At 39.8% G+C, this 17078-nt stretch overlaps 2 protein-coding genes across 2 annotated transcripts; one reads left to right on the forward strand and one right to left on the reverse strand.

Moving 5' to 3' along the window:
- The first annotated feature begins 7095 nt into the window (after positions 1-7095).
- Positions 7096-8404, forward strand: LOC113722975 (glucuronokinase 1). Its single transcript, XM_072060461.1, has 4 exons — positions 7096-7282; positions 7438-7587; positions 7695-7886; positions 8052-8404. Exons 2-4 carry the CDS (start codon positions 7486-7488, stop codon positions 8064-8066), a joined length of 309 nt encoding a protein of 102 aa, XP_071916562.1. The 5' UTR covers positions 7096-7282; positions 7438-7485; the 3' UTR covers positions 8067-8404.
- Positions 8394-9582, reverse strand: LOC113722976 (uncharacterized). Its single transcript, XM_072060460.1, has 2 exons — positions 8939-9582; positions 8394-8823 (listed from the first exon to the last, which is right to left on the reverse strand). Exons 1-2 carry the CDS (start codon positions 9320-9322, stop codon positions 8662-8664), a joined length of 546 nt encoding a protein of 181 aa, XP_071916561.1. The 5' UTR covers positions 9323-9582; the 3' UTR covers positions 8394-8661.
- Between the last annotated feature and the right edge of the window lie 7496 nt (positions 9583-17078).

Consider the following 17078-nt stretch of genomic DNA (forward strand, 5'->3'; position numbering starts at 1 on the left):
AGAAAGTTAGCGTCACTTAATTAATTCAATTGTTCAATTTCTAATTATCAAATAAGTTTGCATATGTTAATATCTGAGTTTATTAAATTTAACATCCGAATTGGATTATCAAACGGGTCCTAAAATTTTTATTGCAACTGTAGCTTAATGTAAAATGTTTATTAAAAAAAAACCTTTAGTGTATTTAAAACTATCTTGAGGATAATTATAAAATCTGTCATCTCTATGTGCCACGTATCGCACCACCTATCCCTACACCACTATTATTGTCGTCCCTACCACTATCGCTTGCCACCATTCTCTCTAAGGGTACAAATGAGTCGAGTTTTGCTCAAATCAAGTCGAATTTCTAATTAATTTTAAGAAACTCTAACTCAAGCACGAGCTTGACGAGCTCAAAATGTCAAACTTCGAGTTTGAGCTTAAAAAATTAAAAAATAATTATTATTTTATTTTTAAAAATAAAAAAATTATTATTTTATTTTTTAAAATGAATAAAATAATAATTTTTCTTAACAAATAATAAAATATTAGGAATATATATGTAATTTTACTATTAAAATTATATATATAATCGAGCTCGCAAGCCACTCGCGAATCAACGAGCTTAATGTTTTTTAGTTCAAGCTCGAATCGAGATCGATATTGACCGAGCTCGAGTCAAGCTCGTATTCAATTGCGAGTGGCTCGATTCGTGTACAGTTCTAATTCTCCCATTTACTCTCATCACCTTCCCCTTGTCTTGATCCTCCTCTTTTCTTACCACTTCCTTCCCCATTCCCTGCCACGCCTCTCTCTCTTGCTTCTCCATTTCCTTCACCTTCTTCCTTCCTCTCTTTCCTCATCACCGCCTTTCTCATATCTTTTCCCATCCCTTACCCACCCCTCCTTGAATTTAGGTGAGACCAAAAAATGGTGAAAGGAAAGAATGAGAGGTAGTGATGGCGAAAGTGGGGAAGAAATGGTGGTGCAAGAGATAGGGCGATGATGGTAGGAATAAGTGATATGGTAAGGGAGGGTGGTGATGAAAGAGGAAAATAAGTGTGTATTTTTTATATTTCGGGGTTATGTTTTTATAAAACAATTATGGCAATATATTGTGAGTTTTGTGAAGAAAGTGGGTAAAGCGAATCAAGTTATATGACCGTAATCTTATAGGGTCAATGATGATGCGCAGTGTGTAATTTAGAAATGGGAAAATGAACCATCTTGAAAGTTTTATGTCCTGTTTAGATTGTTATTTTTGGATATTTTTATAAAAAAAAATATACTATAATAATTTATTATATGTAAGGTAGAAATATGATTGAAAACTGTGCTCATAAACAATGTAACAATTTTTTGGTGAAGAACTCCAACCCAAACACTATGAGCATATGAGAAAAATATGCATGGCCTTTATGTGCTAGATGATGCACTATTATTAATTACTAGTATTCAAGACACACAAATATATATATATATATATATATATATATATATATATATATATATATATATATATGTAATTAATAGAAAATATATTTATAAAATAATTTTACTATATTTGTTGAAATTATTTGGGATAATTGGTTTTATATTTGATAATAGATATATAAAAAATTCATCAAAATAAAAAATATATATATAAATAAATTTTAGTGGTAAATCATAACCACAGCTGATAGTTACTAATAAAAATTATGATTTATTAAATAGGTTGAGAAATAGAATAATAAGAAATATGTGTTAGAATTTGGTAGTGGATAGTTATCAGGAATAATTTGGAAAGAGCATAAAACACGGAATTTATCTACACCAAAAGCCTCTCTCCCTCGTTATAGTACGGATATTAGATTTTTGTGTTTTTTGACAAACACTCCAAGGATATTGGTTAGCACGTTTGAATTATGTATAGTTTATTATGTGAATACACATATTTATTGCTTTATTGGACCCCTGCATTTGAACACTTTTTAAAATTATTGTTAAAAAATCAACACTTGAGACCTCTCACGAGTGCGTGTAATCACTCTTGTAATTTTATCTGTTGGGTTCTCGAGATTCTTTCGATTGTCTGGTGGGATAACATGGTAGTACCAAGGATATTAAAAATGGAAAGACGAGCCATTCTTGTCTACTTGGTGCTAAAAGATAAACTCTAGATTGGTACGTGTGAATCACATATCAATGCTACTATAGTGTTCAAAGGGTTTATTCCATTAAGTCTCCTCGAAAAATACTCTCTATTTTTCTCATCTCGCACCTCTAAAGTTAAATTGCATCAATTTATCTCCCTATAATATTACAATATTTATAAGGTTAATATTATTTGCTCTCCCACTATTTCATTTTTATTTTGATTACACCATATTACCCCCTCTCTAATTTCATCTCCTTGCTTGTGAATTAACTTTACTAGATTTTCTCTTATATTCTAAAACCAATTAATCATTCTATTACACATTAAAATGACTAATTTAAATTTATCACTATATGTATTATGTATTTTTTTTTTTTTTTTACAAAACTTCACAATCAATCTAACAATATAATATGAGCAGATTCCAAACTTCAAGCCCAAAAAAAAAAAAAAAAAAAAATTCCAAGCGTCAAAGATGATCAAAATTGAATATAACTACAATATCTCATATATAGGACACTGATACTTCGAAAAGTCTACTAAAAATAGCTCATATAGCCATCATAAAGGGAATGAAGATTTTATTATATTTGAACAAAAGCATAACAGCATCTAGTATCTAGATGATGCAATGGAACCTCAATTGTACTCACCAAAAATTTGCAAAATTGAAATTGAAATAATAATATGAAAAATAAATAAAAAAACAGATTTGTAGATTTAGAAAAAGAGAAGCAAAAGTTAATTTTAATTTTTTTTTTTTAGCTTTGGGACATGTACGACAATTGTTCTCAACTTTCTTGCATGTGAACACAAAATAGGATAAAAAAAGAAATTAGGGTAAGGGTAATATGGTTTCATCAAAATGAAAATGGGGTAATGAGAATACAAATAACATCACCCTATTTATAATTAGGTCTTTGATTGAGTTAGACGGTCCAATTTGTTGTTGAATCGGTCATGTTCATCTCCTGTGATTATGTGATGTGACCAAACTAACTCCACAAGAATCAACAATTGACGTAACCAAAATAAATAAATAAATCAATGGAGTGATCAATTTACCCCTTTTTTTCTAGCTAGAATAACCCGCCAATAAATGGGATAGTGAATTATTTGCGCCAATTTATTTATTTGCATTATATACAAAATTTTCAATAACATATTAATATAACATACACCATAATAAAAAAGTGTTATAACATTTTTTTTCAAAAAATTATTTCAAATAATCCACTGTCTAAACATACAAAATGACATGAAGTACACACAATCAAATACGCCGCAGATTGGGCTGTCCAACGTGATTGCACTTAAATGGGAATATTATTGTACTAATGTTCTAGTGGTGGGTGTAACTCTTTCAACTTTCAGGAGGACTTGGTGTAATTTTTTTGAGGTGGCTCATTAGAAACGTTGACTGTTGTGCGAATTGTTATCGTCCCTCTTTTCTTTTTTCTCTTTTTTTGGGTGGTTCTCTTTATGGGGTTTGTTGGGACGAGTTTGATTCGTGATTCCGTGAGCATAAATGGAATGGAACTGTGAGTATTCTCCAATTTATCCGGCACCTCACCTGGGGAGCCATTTTCCTCATCACCGTGCTATGGATATCGAGCACAATGGTAGCCATGTCCCCACCACATTTGATTTGGTCTCATCGCTGACGTTGACCCCGTCAAACATCTGTGGAACGCACTCTTGTTACTTTCAAACGTCCACGCGATGCGCCTATTTCATCCCATGCGCCATTACTCATGGTGAGTGGAATTGCTCCTATCCAAATGTGTCTTCAGAACATGAAGCCCAAAGATTCGATTTTAACAATCATTAAACTTTTGGAATCATCCATACGGTAACAAATAGATTAAGGGCCCCGTTACTGATGGTTTCGGTGCTGTTTCTCTGATAAAAAAAAGTACTAATTTAGATGCTAAAATATTTTAAAGTCATTTGATAAACAACATTTCATAAAATTAAGAGGAGGGTTTTCTGTGTTAAAAGTATTTTTAATAAAGGTATATATATATATATATTTTTTTAATAAACTACCGCAGCTCTAAATGGCCTTCAATTATGTCTGTATAGTCATTGTAGTTATTTGACTTGGCCTACTCGCACGTCTCACTTCGCCCTTGCATGCATGTTAGGGAATTCTTCTCTTCAATATTTTGTAATTTCTGTGGTACAGAATATTGTTATACATAGACGATTCCTGGTGCCTGTGGCATCTACCTTAGTTAATAGTACTAGTTATTTGGTGTCTGAGTTCCGGCTGGAGGCGGTGGGACATTGCACGGCACCATGGCCATGGGGACTGGGAAGCTATTCGCACGGGGATGCGGACTTCACAGGATATGCTTAGTTAGTGCTTGCGGCAGTCTCAGTCATTGAAGCATAGGGAAGTTTTCCACGCAACTTCCAAGAAATGGCTTGGGCTGGATTCCAAATTATTGGTAATAACAAGTAGGAATACAAACTATTAGTTGGTTGGCTTTTGTAGGCTCAAGACAAAGGGAAAAATAAAAGTACTGATCCAGAAGGCATATATATATGTATATATATACTGCGATTTGAATATACCATAAAATGCTCGATGTATCATACGTGCTGCGATTATTTTGTGCGGCTCTTTTAAGCACTTGGCAAGCTCATAGGAGCAGTTTACTAGGAGACCGTATGAGACAAGAGTTTGAAACATTGCTCGAGGTTTGTGCAAAAATTCCTACTTTCTGGTCGCCTGCCTGCTGCAATTTATCTACCCAAACTTTTTAACCTTTTTGGTTACCTCAAAGCAAAGGTCGATAATGAGAAGAAAGTAAGACAGAGGTCAGCAAATTGTACGTGTACGCAGTCTAGTTCACAGGAAAAGAATGCCCATATGTTATGTTGAACAAATTACATACTCCCCCGGAGGTATCAGACGATCCAGTAACATCATTTGACATAGAACAAAGTTAGGTTTTTGTATGGTTAGACTTTCTTATTAAATTTAAAAGAGTACGTTTTTCTTTTTAAGTTGTAAAAATACTTGTAACATCTTCCTCCCCAGTATATTTTTTTGGCCCCCGGGTTTGGGGGGGGGGGGGGGGTTGTGGGGGGTTAAGCTATATACGACTATGATTAGCATAATTTGCTTCTTTTGCCTTTTTTAAGAGAAAAAAAAGAAACTTTTAACTTTGTTCCATCAGAGTACCCTTTTTATCTTGTGTATAGGTCTCCTGTCCTGTAGTATAAACCTGATCGATAATCGTAGCAGCTATTCATGTAATTTCCACTGCATCAATATGAGATTTGTGTATAGAGTTCGAGGTAGGACGCTTAGACGATGAGAATTTTGAGTTAGGTAAGGGATGCATCTCCAATTTCTTTCTTTTCTGAATGCTTGTTTGGACGACCCGGTATCCCTCCCTCTTCAAAGTTAATCTGTGGTCAATGTGCGTCCGTAACTTGGCAATTTTCCAACGAAACTAAGGTGCCTAAGCCAGTATGAAGTAGAATAAATGCCCAAATAAGATTACTATGACTCCTCAAGCGTATGAATGACCCGGTTTTTCTTCTTGTCCTTTTAGGCATCTTGTAGTAACTAGGAGGGAAGTCTTCTCTCGCAATTGAAGCAATCTCAGTGGACTTAGGTTGTTCGGTCGCTGGTCCATAACCGGAGGCAAAACTAGAGACATGTACCTAACCCACAAAAGGGTCAAAACTTGGGTAGACTCGATTTTTAAAAATTCAATGATTTAGATTGTGCGGGTCATTGGATATTTGAATATTAGATCTATCAAGTGTAGGTCACTCAGAAGAGACTATAAAAAGTGAACATTTGTGGCTTCCCGTGAAATTTAGGTCTAGTAGTTGATTAATTCTCAATCGATCAATAATGTAGGGGTGATCATCGGGGGATGGCTGAAATGAAAATCAAGCCAAAGGCGTGAGCGGTATAATAATTTGTGAAGGTAGTAAAAAGATGACCATCGTTACAATTTTCCAATCATTCCTCTCCACATTCTTTTCACTCTTGACTGTCCTCCTCTCCTGACCATCATTACATTTATCAACATGTCAATGAACAAAAAACAAAAGATAATAGTGCTTAATTTATAGCACAAATTCACCCCTTCCCTCTCCTTCCCTCCCTCAACAACACCCCCCCCCTCCCCAAACCCCCAAAACAAAAAAAAAAGATTTATAGTGCAACTAAGCAGTAGAGAACACAAAATATACTATTAATAATTTTCTTCTATTAGACCTCTACCGGTCATCCGGGTACGGAGGAGTCTTTTTCTCTGTGCAATATAGCAAGACTACTTGGAATAGCCATCTCGCAGGTTAAGAAATTGTAGCAGAAACGGCCCATGCTTTTAAGTGGCCTGCTTTAATGTCAAATTGGGTCCTCTTGAAGTCTTCGAGACATCTGCAACGGCTGTGCCCAGATATATGTACTCACCGCCACTGCCTATTGAGCTACAGTCTGGGAGTCTTTGGGCCTGATTATAGCATGGTAAGTCCATCACTTTAGGCTTGACAATTAAATTATACACTTTTTTTTTTTAAAAAAAAAAAAAAAAAAGGTTCTATTACAATCTTTTCTACCTTTATCATTCAACCCTAACTCTCCCCTTAATTTATAAACCTTGTGTTGACTTCAATATTTTTTATTTTAATATTTTGGTGAGGATAATTTAACTTGAATATGTAAAGGTGAAGAACTGTGATAAGATGAGTTAAGCACAATGAAGATCTAAACCCTTGTATGCATTCAAAAATTACAAAAAAGTTGTCCCAAAAAAAATGAAGTAGGAGATTCATAAAATGAAGGTTAACACTTGAACTAATCAGATTTGTATTTAAGAGTTATCCATCGTTGGATTCGAGCATCATTTGTCACAAAGATCTCGTCATTGTCCCCCACTCATCCCACTCATGATCTGGCCCAATTCAACTCCCTTTCTCACATGGTCTCTTCTTCACTCTCATTCATTTCAATTATTCCATTCCTGCTTCGCCCATTCCTTCATTCTCCTTCTCCTACTGCTTGATGAGTGTTTCCCCTCCCTCCCTCCCTCCTTTTTTACTTCCATTTCTGCTCTTCGAAATACTTTACAATTAGTCATTATCGTTTATCTAAATTCTGGAATTCTTCAAGTTCGCTGCTCGAATCAAGTTAAATCCAATTTTTTTATTTTCTCATTCTGTTTTGCATATTTATCGACGAGGGTAACTGTACATCGTTCAGTTTGAGTTGATAACCTCCCTTTTTTTTGTTTTTTGGGTTCTTCTTTACTAAGCTTCCCCTCTTCCTGCATTTGGTGTTGCAGGTGAATCGCTTGCAATCTGAAGGGTACAACGGAGGGGCGCGTTTGCTAATGGGCATTTGCAAAGTTTTTCACAACTATTGCAGGGATAACAACATCAGTCTTCACGAAGGAAATTTCACTCTCGCATACGATACAAATATCCCTCGCCAGGTACAGATGCTTAAGGATTTGGTTATCCATATGTTGCATTCCAGGCTTCTTATATTGGGAAAGTACGAATAAAAATGTAAAAACTCCCAACTGTTTTGACAATCCAGACAGGTTTTCAGGTTCTAGAGTGCTATTATTTTTGTGCTGCACTCAGCTGCCTTCTGGATTTCTATGATATTAGGCAGCTGGTTAAAGTTGATGTCAGGTCAAGCCTCATTCTTAATGCTGAAAAGGAGCTTGGCATTGTTGCCGGTCTCCAGGGCAGGGTAGCACAGGTCTATGGTGGCCTCGTATACATGGTACGTGGGATGCCAAAAAAGATCTGATTTTCAAGAATACATTTTACAACTTTTGTAAAGTCAAAATCAGTTGAGAACTAGTCCTGAAGCTTTTTGTTGTAGCAAGCGGGTGCCAAAAGTTTGTTGTTGAAAGTATAATTGAATTTGAACCAATAATTCCTGCAGGCGCACGTTTGGTGATAATGCACTTCGTCTGGTGACAAATGTACTGATTCGACAAGTGCCTTGGTGCACTGTACATCTTTCGATTGAGAATTGGCAAAAAAATAGGGAATCCAGTTGCCTCTGGGGATCCTGATTTATCAAACAGCCATTGTCATGTAGTAGGTTGTTGTTTATTGTGTAAAATGGATTGAAGCCGTGCAAAATCAAATGGAACAGAAGAGAGTCCCCAGCTTTCTACAGGACGCAGCACCCAGTCGAAGATAGGAGTTTTCTAGGGTCAAACCACTTAATAGTTCTTCCCCTATGAATTTGTAAAATCTGTTGAAATATAACCAGAAAGGATAGCAATCAAACCAGAGTCATATTATACATGAATTACATCTCGAATGTCTTTAAAATTTCACATAATTTATGGAGTGAGAAGGCCCATGGCGCGGCGTTTTTGGTCGTATTTCTTCCATCCAAAAGGGCAGCCATAGACAAGTGCCCAACCCAAGGGTTTCTTGGGGATCTCCCTCCTTTCGGCCTTCCTGGATCGCAGAGAAGTCTGTAACGGTCCTAACGGAGTAGAAGAAGGAACTTTAAAAAGGCATTTTACTCCTGAACTAAATCAATCTTCGTAGAGTGACGTCATCAGCTCATGCGGCTTCGACGCCCATACCGGCAGCTCAGTGAAGGATTTCGTAAAATTCTCCTCTCTTGCGCTACACAAGGCTTCGGCCACATCGCATAGCCTTGCTACATCTTCAATTATAGATTTTTGGGCTTCCGCCTGCAAATTGGATTGGATTACAAAAGCTCCAACTTATTACTATTTTGTTTTTCACAAAAAAAAAAGCTAAAATAAAAATGAAACCTAGGGAAGCAAATGATGCATGCATTTTTACCTGCAAGAGAAGTTCATCGGCAAGATGCCGGCAAGCGGAGTCCGACGATTGTTCAGGAGGGACTGGGGAAGTCGTTGTGACTTGGTCAGACGACGTAGCAGCGTCATTGGGTTGTCGAGATTTTTGCTGCATGTCCTTCAAGGTGTTCGACAAATGTACCCACTGTTCGATCTCTTGTTGGTACTTGTGTTTGAGCTTGAGGAGTGCTCTTTTCTTCCTTTGCCGGCGGTTCTGCTCTTCAACGGCCGGATCCGGTAGCCCCGGTGCCGAACTGGAGGAAGGAAGGTCGACACGGGGACGTTTCCTGCGTTTGTAGACGAAACCGTCATCGTTGATGAGTTCCCACTCATCGTCAGGTTCCCAGTTCACTGGGGTGGTGGCCATTGGGCTTCTCCCGACAGCCAAATCTGGAAAACACTCGGAAAATTAAAAGTTAAAAATAAAGCTTTGGGAGAAAGAGAGGGAATTCAAAGTATTTGGAGCGCAGGGAATTTCGTTGGACTTGGGTCTCCAACAGGGCAGCAACTTCAACCGGGAAGACATGCATGTTGACATAAGCAGCTATCAAAAATTAAATTACTGAAATGCCCTTTAAATTGGTACTAGTACTGTAGTACATGACACTGGATCATCTAATCTAGGGGCCCCTGGAGCGGACAATTTCATCATACAACGCTAGTATAGTATGATGTGATGAATGTAGGCATTGTGACAATAAATGCGTAGATATTAATTAGGGTAAAAAATAAAAAAGTACCTGTGATAAATCTAATATATGAAAAAGTTTCATGTGATTTTAAAATATACAACACGACACCTCGTATTTAAATTATAAAAATGACGGAATCCGTTAAACTTAACGAAAATGGATGAAATGATCAGAATGCCCTGATATAATTAAGTAAAAAACAGCTCAAAAAAATCATTTGTTTTATTCTCTAGATAGAGAGAATTTAGGGTTAAGGGGTAAAATAGGTATATTTGTTAAAAATTAGGTATAAAATTTTTTTTTTAGATTCCAATAAGTCATTTCCGTTAAATTTAACGGATTCCGTCACCTTTATAATTTAGTTCAAAGTACGGAGTATCGTGTTGTATATTTTGAAACTATGGAGGATTTTCTGTATATGAGTTTTTTTGTAGTTTATCCTATTAATTAAGGTAATAACATGCAAAAACATAACAGAGCTATTCACTTGGTGAAATTTGTTTTGAAAAATTGTGGCTCCCTTGGATGGTGAGTTTTAGGCTTGTTTTGGAAAGGCATGAGTGTGTTTGGATTATTGAAATATTTCACATAATATTTTATTTGTATCGTAAATATATTTTTCAATTCATTTTTTTAATTATTTTTTTATTTCACATACATCATATCATAAAAAGTGCTATAGTAATTATTTCGAATAATATTTTAAACAATACTCTATCCAAACACACTCTTTACAATTTTATCTACAATAATTTGTTAAAACATTCTAAATTTTATTAAAAAAACCTCAAAATACTTAAAAAAAACACACCCATATCCCTCCTCCTGCCACCCTACCTAGTACCTACTTCCACCATTGCTGCCCCACTCCCTCTACTTCCACCTCTTTCCCCTTTTCCTCTTCTTTCCCTAGCTTCCTCCTCTTTTTCCCTCCTCATCCTCCTACTCTTTTCCCCTTCACCTCGCCACTCTACATTTTTTTCCTTCTCCTTTATTTTTTCCTTGCCTTCAAACTCTCTCCCTCTCTCTTGGTCACTTGAACAAACAATAAGAATTACTGATTCAGATATCTATTAAATAATTCCAACAATTTAGAGAATTTTAAAATATTTCAAATTCCTTAATCCAAACGAACCAATTAATAAGAATCTAGCAACATAATGGTTTTTGCCATTTTTCACATTGAAAAACAAAAGTACATATTGACTTGTCAATATTACTTACTTATTTAGAGTAACGACAAAATATTAGGAGGTTAATCAAATAAAACATGGATATGCATACCCTTTTTTTGAAAAAAAAAATGTCAAACTCATTCAAAACTTATTGCAAGTAATTATCAAGTCATAAAAGAATGAGTTGGATGACTCGAGGAATGAAGTGTAAGCAAGAAAGAGGGATACTAATTCAAGTTCTGCATTCAAAAAATATCCTAAAAATGAGTTAAATGACTTGAGAATGAAGTGTAAACGAGACTAAGATGGATGATGATGCGACTGCCGAAGTGAAGGTCCGACCTGGCCTGGTGCCTGGGGAGCGAGCTGGAGCGTTCGACCTGCACGTGGGCGAGCTGCGGGGCTAAGTCCCCTGGAGCAACTCCGACGATCAAGTCAGAAGGGGATTCGTAAGTAAGAGAGTAGAGTTTGTGCTATGAATAGCGTACCTTGTGTTTTTCCCACGCGTGGTATTTATAGGATCACAGATAGTAGTCTCCTAGTAGAATAGGGAGTCCTTATGGGAGCAGAACTCTCCCTAGGGCTCCATAACTCAGTTAAGGCGTGCTTGGGCTCTGCAGCCCGCGCGGCCCATCCGCTTGGGGAGACCGCGCCCTCTGGGCCCCCAAGCCGACCTGCTGGGCCGAGAACCTCCTACTAGCCGAGCTTGCGGGCCGGGCCGACGTGCACATGGGCCCTACTACACTAGCCCCCCCTCAAGTCTAGAGTCATCGATCGTGCGCGTGAATCTAAGCCGAATTCCAGGAGGTCGTGTCAGCTCCTTGTGGGACCCCCGTCAGAGAGGGGCGCAAGCAACCGTCGCGTCAGTTCGCGCCTGTCACCTCAACCGTCGCCTCGGCTAATTATGGCGGTTAGGAACGGTTCCCCATAAACTGCTCGAATAAATGCGCGCCTCTTCGCTTTCCCGCGCTGTCGTTGCCTATAAATAGGATCCTCCAAGCGTCATTTTCACTCCCCTTCTCTCATTTCCTCAGTTCGCTCCTTCACTCCCCAGCTCGCTGCTTCATCCCTTTCTCTTCGAGAACACGTCGGGTCGTCCCGCCTTAGGAGCCCAGAGTCAGCCCGAGCATTCCTTAGATCATCCTTTTGTGACGACCCCACTTCTCCCAAGGGCGAACCCAAGGGTATCGGCGGGCCGCCTGCCTAGCTCGCGCCAGGACTCAAAACTTAAAGCAATAAAAACCAGAAAATCCAAAAGAGTACTATACATACTATATACAATCCCAAAAGAGTTATAATTACATTCTCCAAAAGTACCTGCTCTTACTATTACATCCGTATACTTACAACCAAAACCAAAAGGGAGACCCTAAGAAGGGTCCTAATACAAACCACCAGAATAAAAACAAACATCCTAAAAGTTCAACTATTACAAGCCAATCTACTAAACTAGTGTGTGAGCCCCAAACGTACCCGCGTCGGCCCCTGCTAAGGAAAACAAACGGAATGGGGTAAGCTAAAAGCTTAGTAAGTAAACAGGGGCAAAAGCGTAAATTTCACGTAGCAACATTTACACAGTAAGAGTAAAGCAAAAGCAGAAAAGTAACATCACATAATAAGGATACGGGTGGCTCCAAAGCCAATTCATTTGCCATGCTTGATCTCCTGTCGACACTCCGTCGACCATAAATAAGGTCCGTAGAACTTCACTTGTACACCCACCGACACCTTATCACCCTCACTGGCCAGTCACCTCACAAACTTGCCCAGGCGAACGAAATCACAAACTTGAGCTTTAATCATAAGCTCGGGTCACAAACTTGGTGACCTCAAACCAAGTTGGACTGACTTCGACCAAGCCCTAACCGGCTCGAATAGTCCATCTAGGTATTGAGTTCAACCGCAAACTCACAAAATTCACAAAAGTATTCAAAAGTCACCCCGAGCCACAAGCTCAAGGGTTTTTGTTCCAAAATTTCTCACATACATAAGTCATGTACAAATTGGTGCGTAAATTAGGGTCTAGATCGAGTGCGATAAAGTACACCCTCGCCTTTTTACACATAACGAAACACATAAACAACTAACACATAAGAGCGGCCTGAATACTTACTCAAAATACCAAAAGTAGTATAAAGGCGGAATTCACTTTGTGTGTTGGCTAGTAGTGGGCCCCACCGGCACCGCCTAGCTCACCACTGTCTGAAATCGAAGATTATGTCACAATATATCACAAACGGCAAATAACGTACTTGAAATAAGCCAAACGGCAAAATTGGCACGCGCAAGTGCGGAAACGGCAAAACGGCCGCACACGTCCGCGCAGAACGGCAAACGGAAATGGCCAAGTCGGCCATCTCAAACCGTTTTGGTCAAAATTTAGGCTAGGAATATCAGATCAAGGTACATGAGGTACCGTTACGAAGCTAAGAGGAAGGGCTACAATGTTCATGAAGACATCGCAACCCAGATCTCAATGGGTATAGGTGAAAATTGCGTGAAACAGTTCCAGCTGTTTCATTGCGAGTTACCAAACAGGCCCTGTTTGCAAGGCCGTAACTCACGGCTCAGAAATCGAAATTAAGAAATTCCAAAGGCATTAGAAAGCTGAGACATAAGGCTAAAACTTTCATGTTTTGGCCAAGACCTGAATCTATTCAGAACAAAACAAAATTCGAGTGCCAAAGTACCCGTCAGAACTGTCCAAATACAAGGCAGTTCTGATGAGCGATATTGTTTTGATCATAACCGGAGCTACGGAACTCGGTTTTCGACGTACTTTATACCGTTTCGAAGCTGAGATCAAGATCTAAACTTCTTATGAAGGAGTCGGCACCCAGATCGAACTCTATAAAAATCGAAAAGTCATGGGCAGAAACAAAATCAGAAAACGCGTAGAACCAGAGGGTCAAAACAGGCTTGAGCATTTCGTCGATAACTCAGGCTACGCTAATCCGATTGACCTGAAATTTTGCAGGCATACTCAGGACTCAAGGGGCTACGACTTTCATGTTTTACGAAACTTCTGAATCAGCACGGAACATTAAGAAAAATGGAGCTCAAGTTCAGGTTCTGGGTTGCCCTGTTTACCCATTTTGCCGGTTTCAAATGTCGCAAACATATGGTTCGTTTTCATGGTTCTTATGCAGGTTTTTCAACCACTTTTGTACCAAATAAACACACATATACTAACATCTAAATGGCCTACAAATGGTCCGAAATTCCCCTCCCAAGTCAATACCAAATTTAACAATCATCAACCACAATCCCTAACCAAATTTCATTTGCACCAATGAACTTAATCCAACCTCTCACTAACCAAACTCTATCTCACTAACCATAAGCTAAGCTAAATTAGCCTAATGGAGTTTAGGGTTTCTTAACCCAAATCAGCTTTTTGCAAGTAACCAACCAAATCAAGTGAGGCAATTCATCAAACATAACCACTACAAGTCCATTTCTCAACTAAAACAAGTAAGGAAAGCATTAGCAAGAAACCCAAATTCTTTCCTCTTCTTGGCCGAATTTTCAGCAACCAAATAACACTAAAATTAACCAAAGTACTCCATAAAAACATGTGATAGGCATAAGAGGTACCACAATCAAGCACAACTAGGGTCCTATGCCAAAATAACCACTAGTTCATCAAACAATAATCAACTTAAGTCTTCAAATAGACTTTCTTACCTTTGATTCAAGCTTTGTAGATGATCACCCACAACAATCAAGTGCTCAAGTTGTTTCTCCAAGGTCCAAACTCAAGATTGAAGAACAAAATGATGCACCAAAGCAAACTTTCTTTTTTCTTCTCTTCTCACGGCTCTCACTCTCTCTCTCGGCTCTTCCTTTCTTTTTTTCTTAGTTTTGTTTTCTCTTGTTTCTTATAAGTTGTAAGACAACATATAGTCAAAGCTTTGGGAGATATTTCTTATAGCTAACCAATCACAAAAATGCTTTATTTGTTGTTTTCACCCTTGCACTTCAACTTTCTCTTTCATATACATTTTCCCTCAAACATTTGATAACCTTTCAATTTACTCCATAAGTCATAACTTAATCTAATCTAAAACATATAATCACGCTTAATTATTTCACTAATCACTTTCTCATCTTAGTCACTTACACTTAAGCATACTTTATCCCACATAAAAGTAGTTAAACAATAACTTTTTTGTCAAGGACAAAATTAGGTTTAAACCCACTTAAAACTTCTAATAAATCATAACATTAGGGATTTTGCTCACTTAGGGTTTCTAACCTATCCTATACCTTCCCACACTAGTGGGTCCCACATCCGATATACGTTCTTAATTTCTCAAAAACTAACTAATACTAGAAAAATTATCTAAGAACTATATTTACTCATAAATTAGGGTTTTCTTCTTAGCCCTAACCCTAATATCCACTTATGAACGGTCTGGGTCCTCACACCTTTCACCAGTAAGTCCCCTTTTCTTTTTATGTCTTCTTACAGTTCTGATAGCTCTGACGTCACCAGTTCAGCCCATAGGCATAGAACAGCTAGCCCCATACTCCTAGATAGCAGCTCTTCAGATTCCCTCAGCTCTACTCCTTCTATTTCATTTGGGCCAGAACCCGTAGTCTCTCCCAACCTGTCTCCTGTTAGAATAATGAACCCAGCCAAGCAACCTGCCCAACCTCTGGTCGGAGCTGCTGAACAGGTAGCTCCAGATCAGACGGTGGCAGGGACCTCAGGGGGGCCGCATGGCGACTTTAGGGAAGTCGACACCATCCCCCCAGCCCTGGAGCAAAAAGATGTTGACGAGCTGGCGGAAAAATATGAAATCCCAGCCCAATTCGAGCCCAGGGCCGCCCGCCCAGGGGAGGTCGCCAGCCGACCTCCTCCTGGTTTCGTGGCGATCTACAGGGATCAGCTGATGGCTGGTCTCCGCCTGCCCATCCCCAATTTCCTCTTCTTTATCCTTACCTTCTGGGGCATTCGCATAATTCAGGTCATCCCCAATGCCGTTCGCTCCATCATAGGTTTTTTCATCCTCTGCCGAGCACTCGAAATCCCCTTTTCTCTCGACCTATTCGGGGCCTTCTTCCAGATGAAGGTCAGCGGGAAGGTGCCTGGGTGGTTCTACTTTGCCCGACGAAATGGAGCGAAAACCCCCACCCGCGAGCTGTTCACGGGGGCACCTTCCTCTATCAAGGACTGGAAGCCTCAATTCTTCTTCGTGAAGAACCTAGGTTTTCCTCCCCTTACCTGGAGAGCAGAGACTCAAGTCTCAGATCCCCTTCCGTCCCTGCTCCCCGTGTCCGAGCTTAGCTGCCTACTCAGCTCGGACGCGAAGCTGGACGTGAAAGAACTCAGCAACGACCAGCTTTGGGCGGCGGGGCTGATCCGAGCTAGCTCTTCGGATCCCTCACCAGAAGATAAACCACTCTCACTGGACGAGCTGGACACCTGTATCCATCTTGCACTTCCGCCTCCTTTTTTTTTTTTTAGGCATCTACTGACCTCCTGGGCTTCTGCCTGTGCAGTGAAGCGGTTCTCTTCACTTCTGTCCATTGGCGGCACCAGCAACCCGGGCGCTACGACTCAGAATCCCTCGGCTAACCCAGCCAGCTCGGCGCCCATTCCGATACCTCAGCCAGCCCCTGCCCAATCCTCCAAGGCGATCGAGGCTGGGAAGAAGAAGAAAAAGAAGACAACTGCCAAGAGAGCCAGGGTGGAAACGCCCTCGTCCCCAGCTCGGGAGGAGAGGTCAACACCTGAGACTGCTCAAGGCGGCCACTACGGCGTGAACACAGCCGAAGAGCAAGCCCGAGCTGAAGCTCCCCCTAACTTATGGCAACGCCAGAGCTCCCTGCTCTTCGACCCTCAGACTCGGTTGACGACGCACCAGCACCCCACGCACTTCTGCCCCCAGTGGAAGCTATCCATAAATGACCGAGCTCAGTTCCCCGAGGTGGCACGGGAGCTCGCTCACGGGGCCATCCTCCCACGGGACTACAACTTGACCAAGGCCATGGAGTCATCCGACCTTCTCAACTACTTCTACACGAGAACGGCGCAGGTGAACCTGGTTGGGTCCGAGCTAGCCAGGCGCTACGAAAGCCTGCTTCCCCTGCTGAATGAAACAAAGACGGCCAACGAGAAACTGCTCAGCCAGAACGAAGCAGCAGTGGCCGAAGCTGAAGGCCTGAAGAAGCAGCTCGCGCAAGTCCACACAAACTTCGAGCTAGAACTGAAGAAGAACGCCGAGCTGACCTCCCAGCTAAAAGAGGA

This window comes from Coffea arabica, chromosome 7e (assembly GCF_036785885.1).
Source record: "Coffea arabica cultivar ET-39 chromosome 7e, Coffea Arabica ET-39 HiFi, whole genome shotgun sequence".
In the NCBI taxonomy this organism is placed as follows: domain Eukaryota; kingdom Viridiplantae; phylum Streptophyta; class Magnoliopsida; order Gentianales; family Rubiaceae; genus Coffea; species Coffea arabica.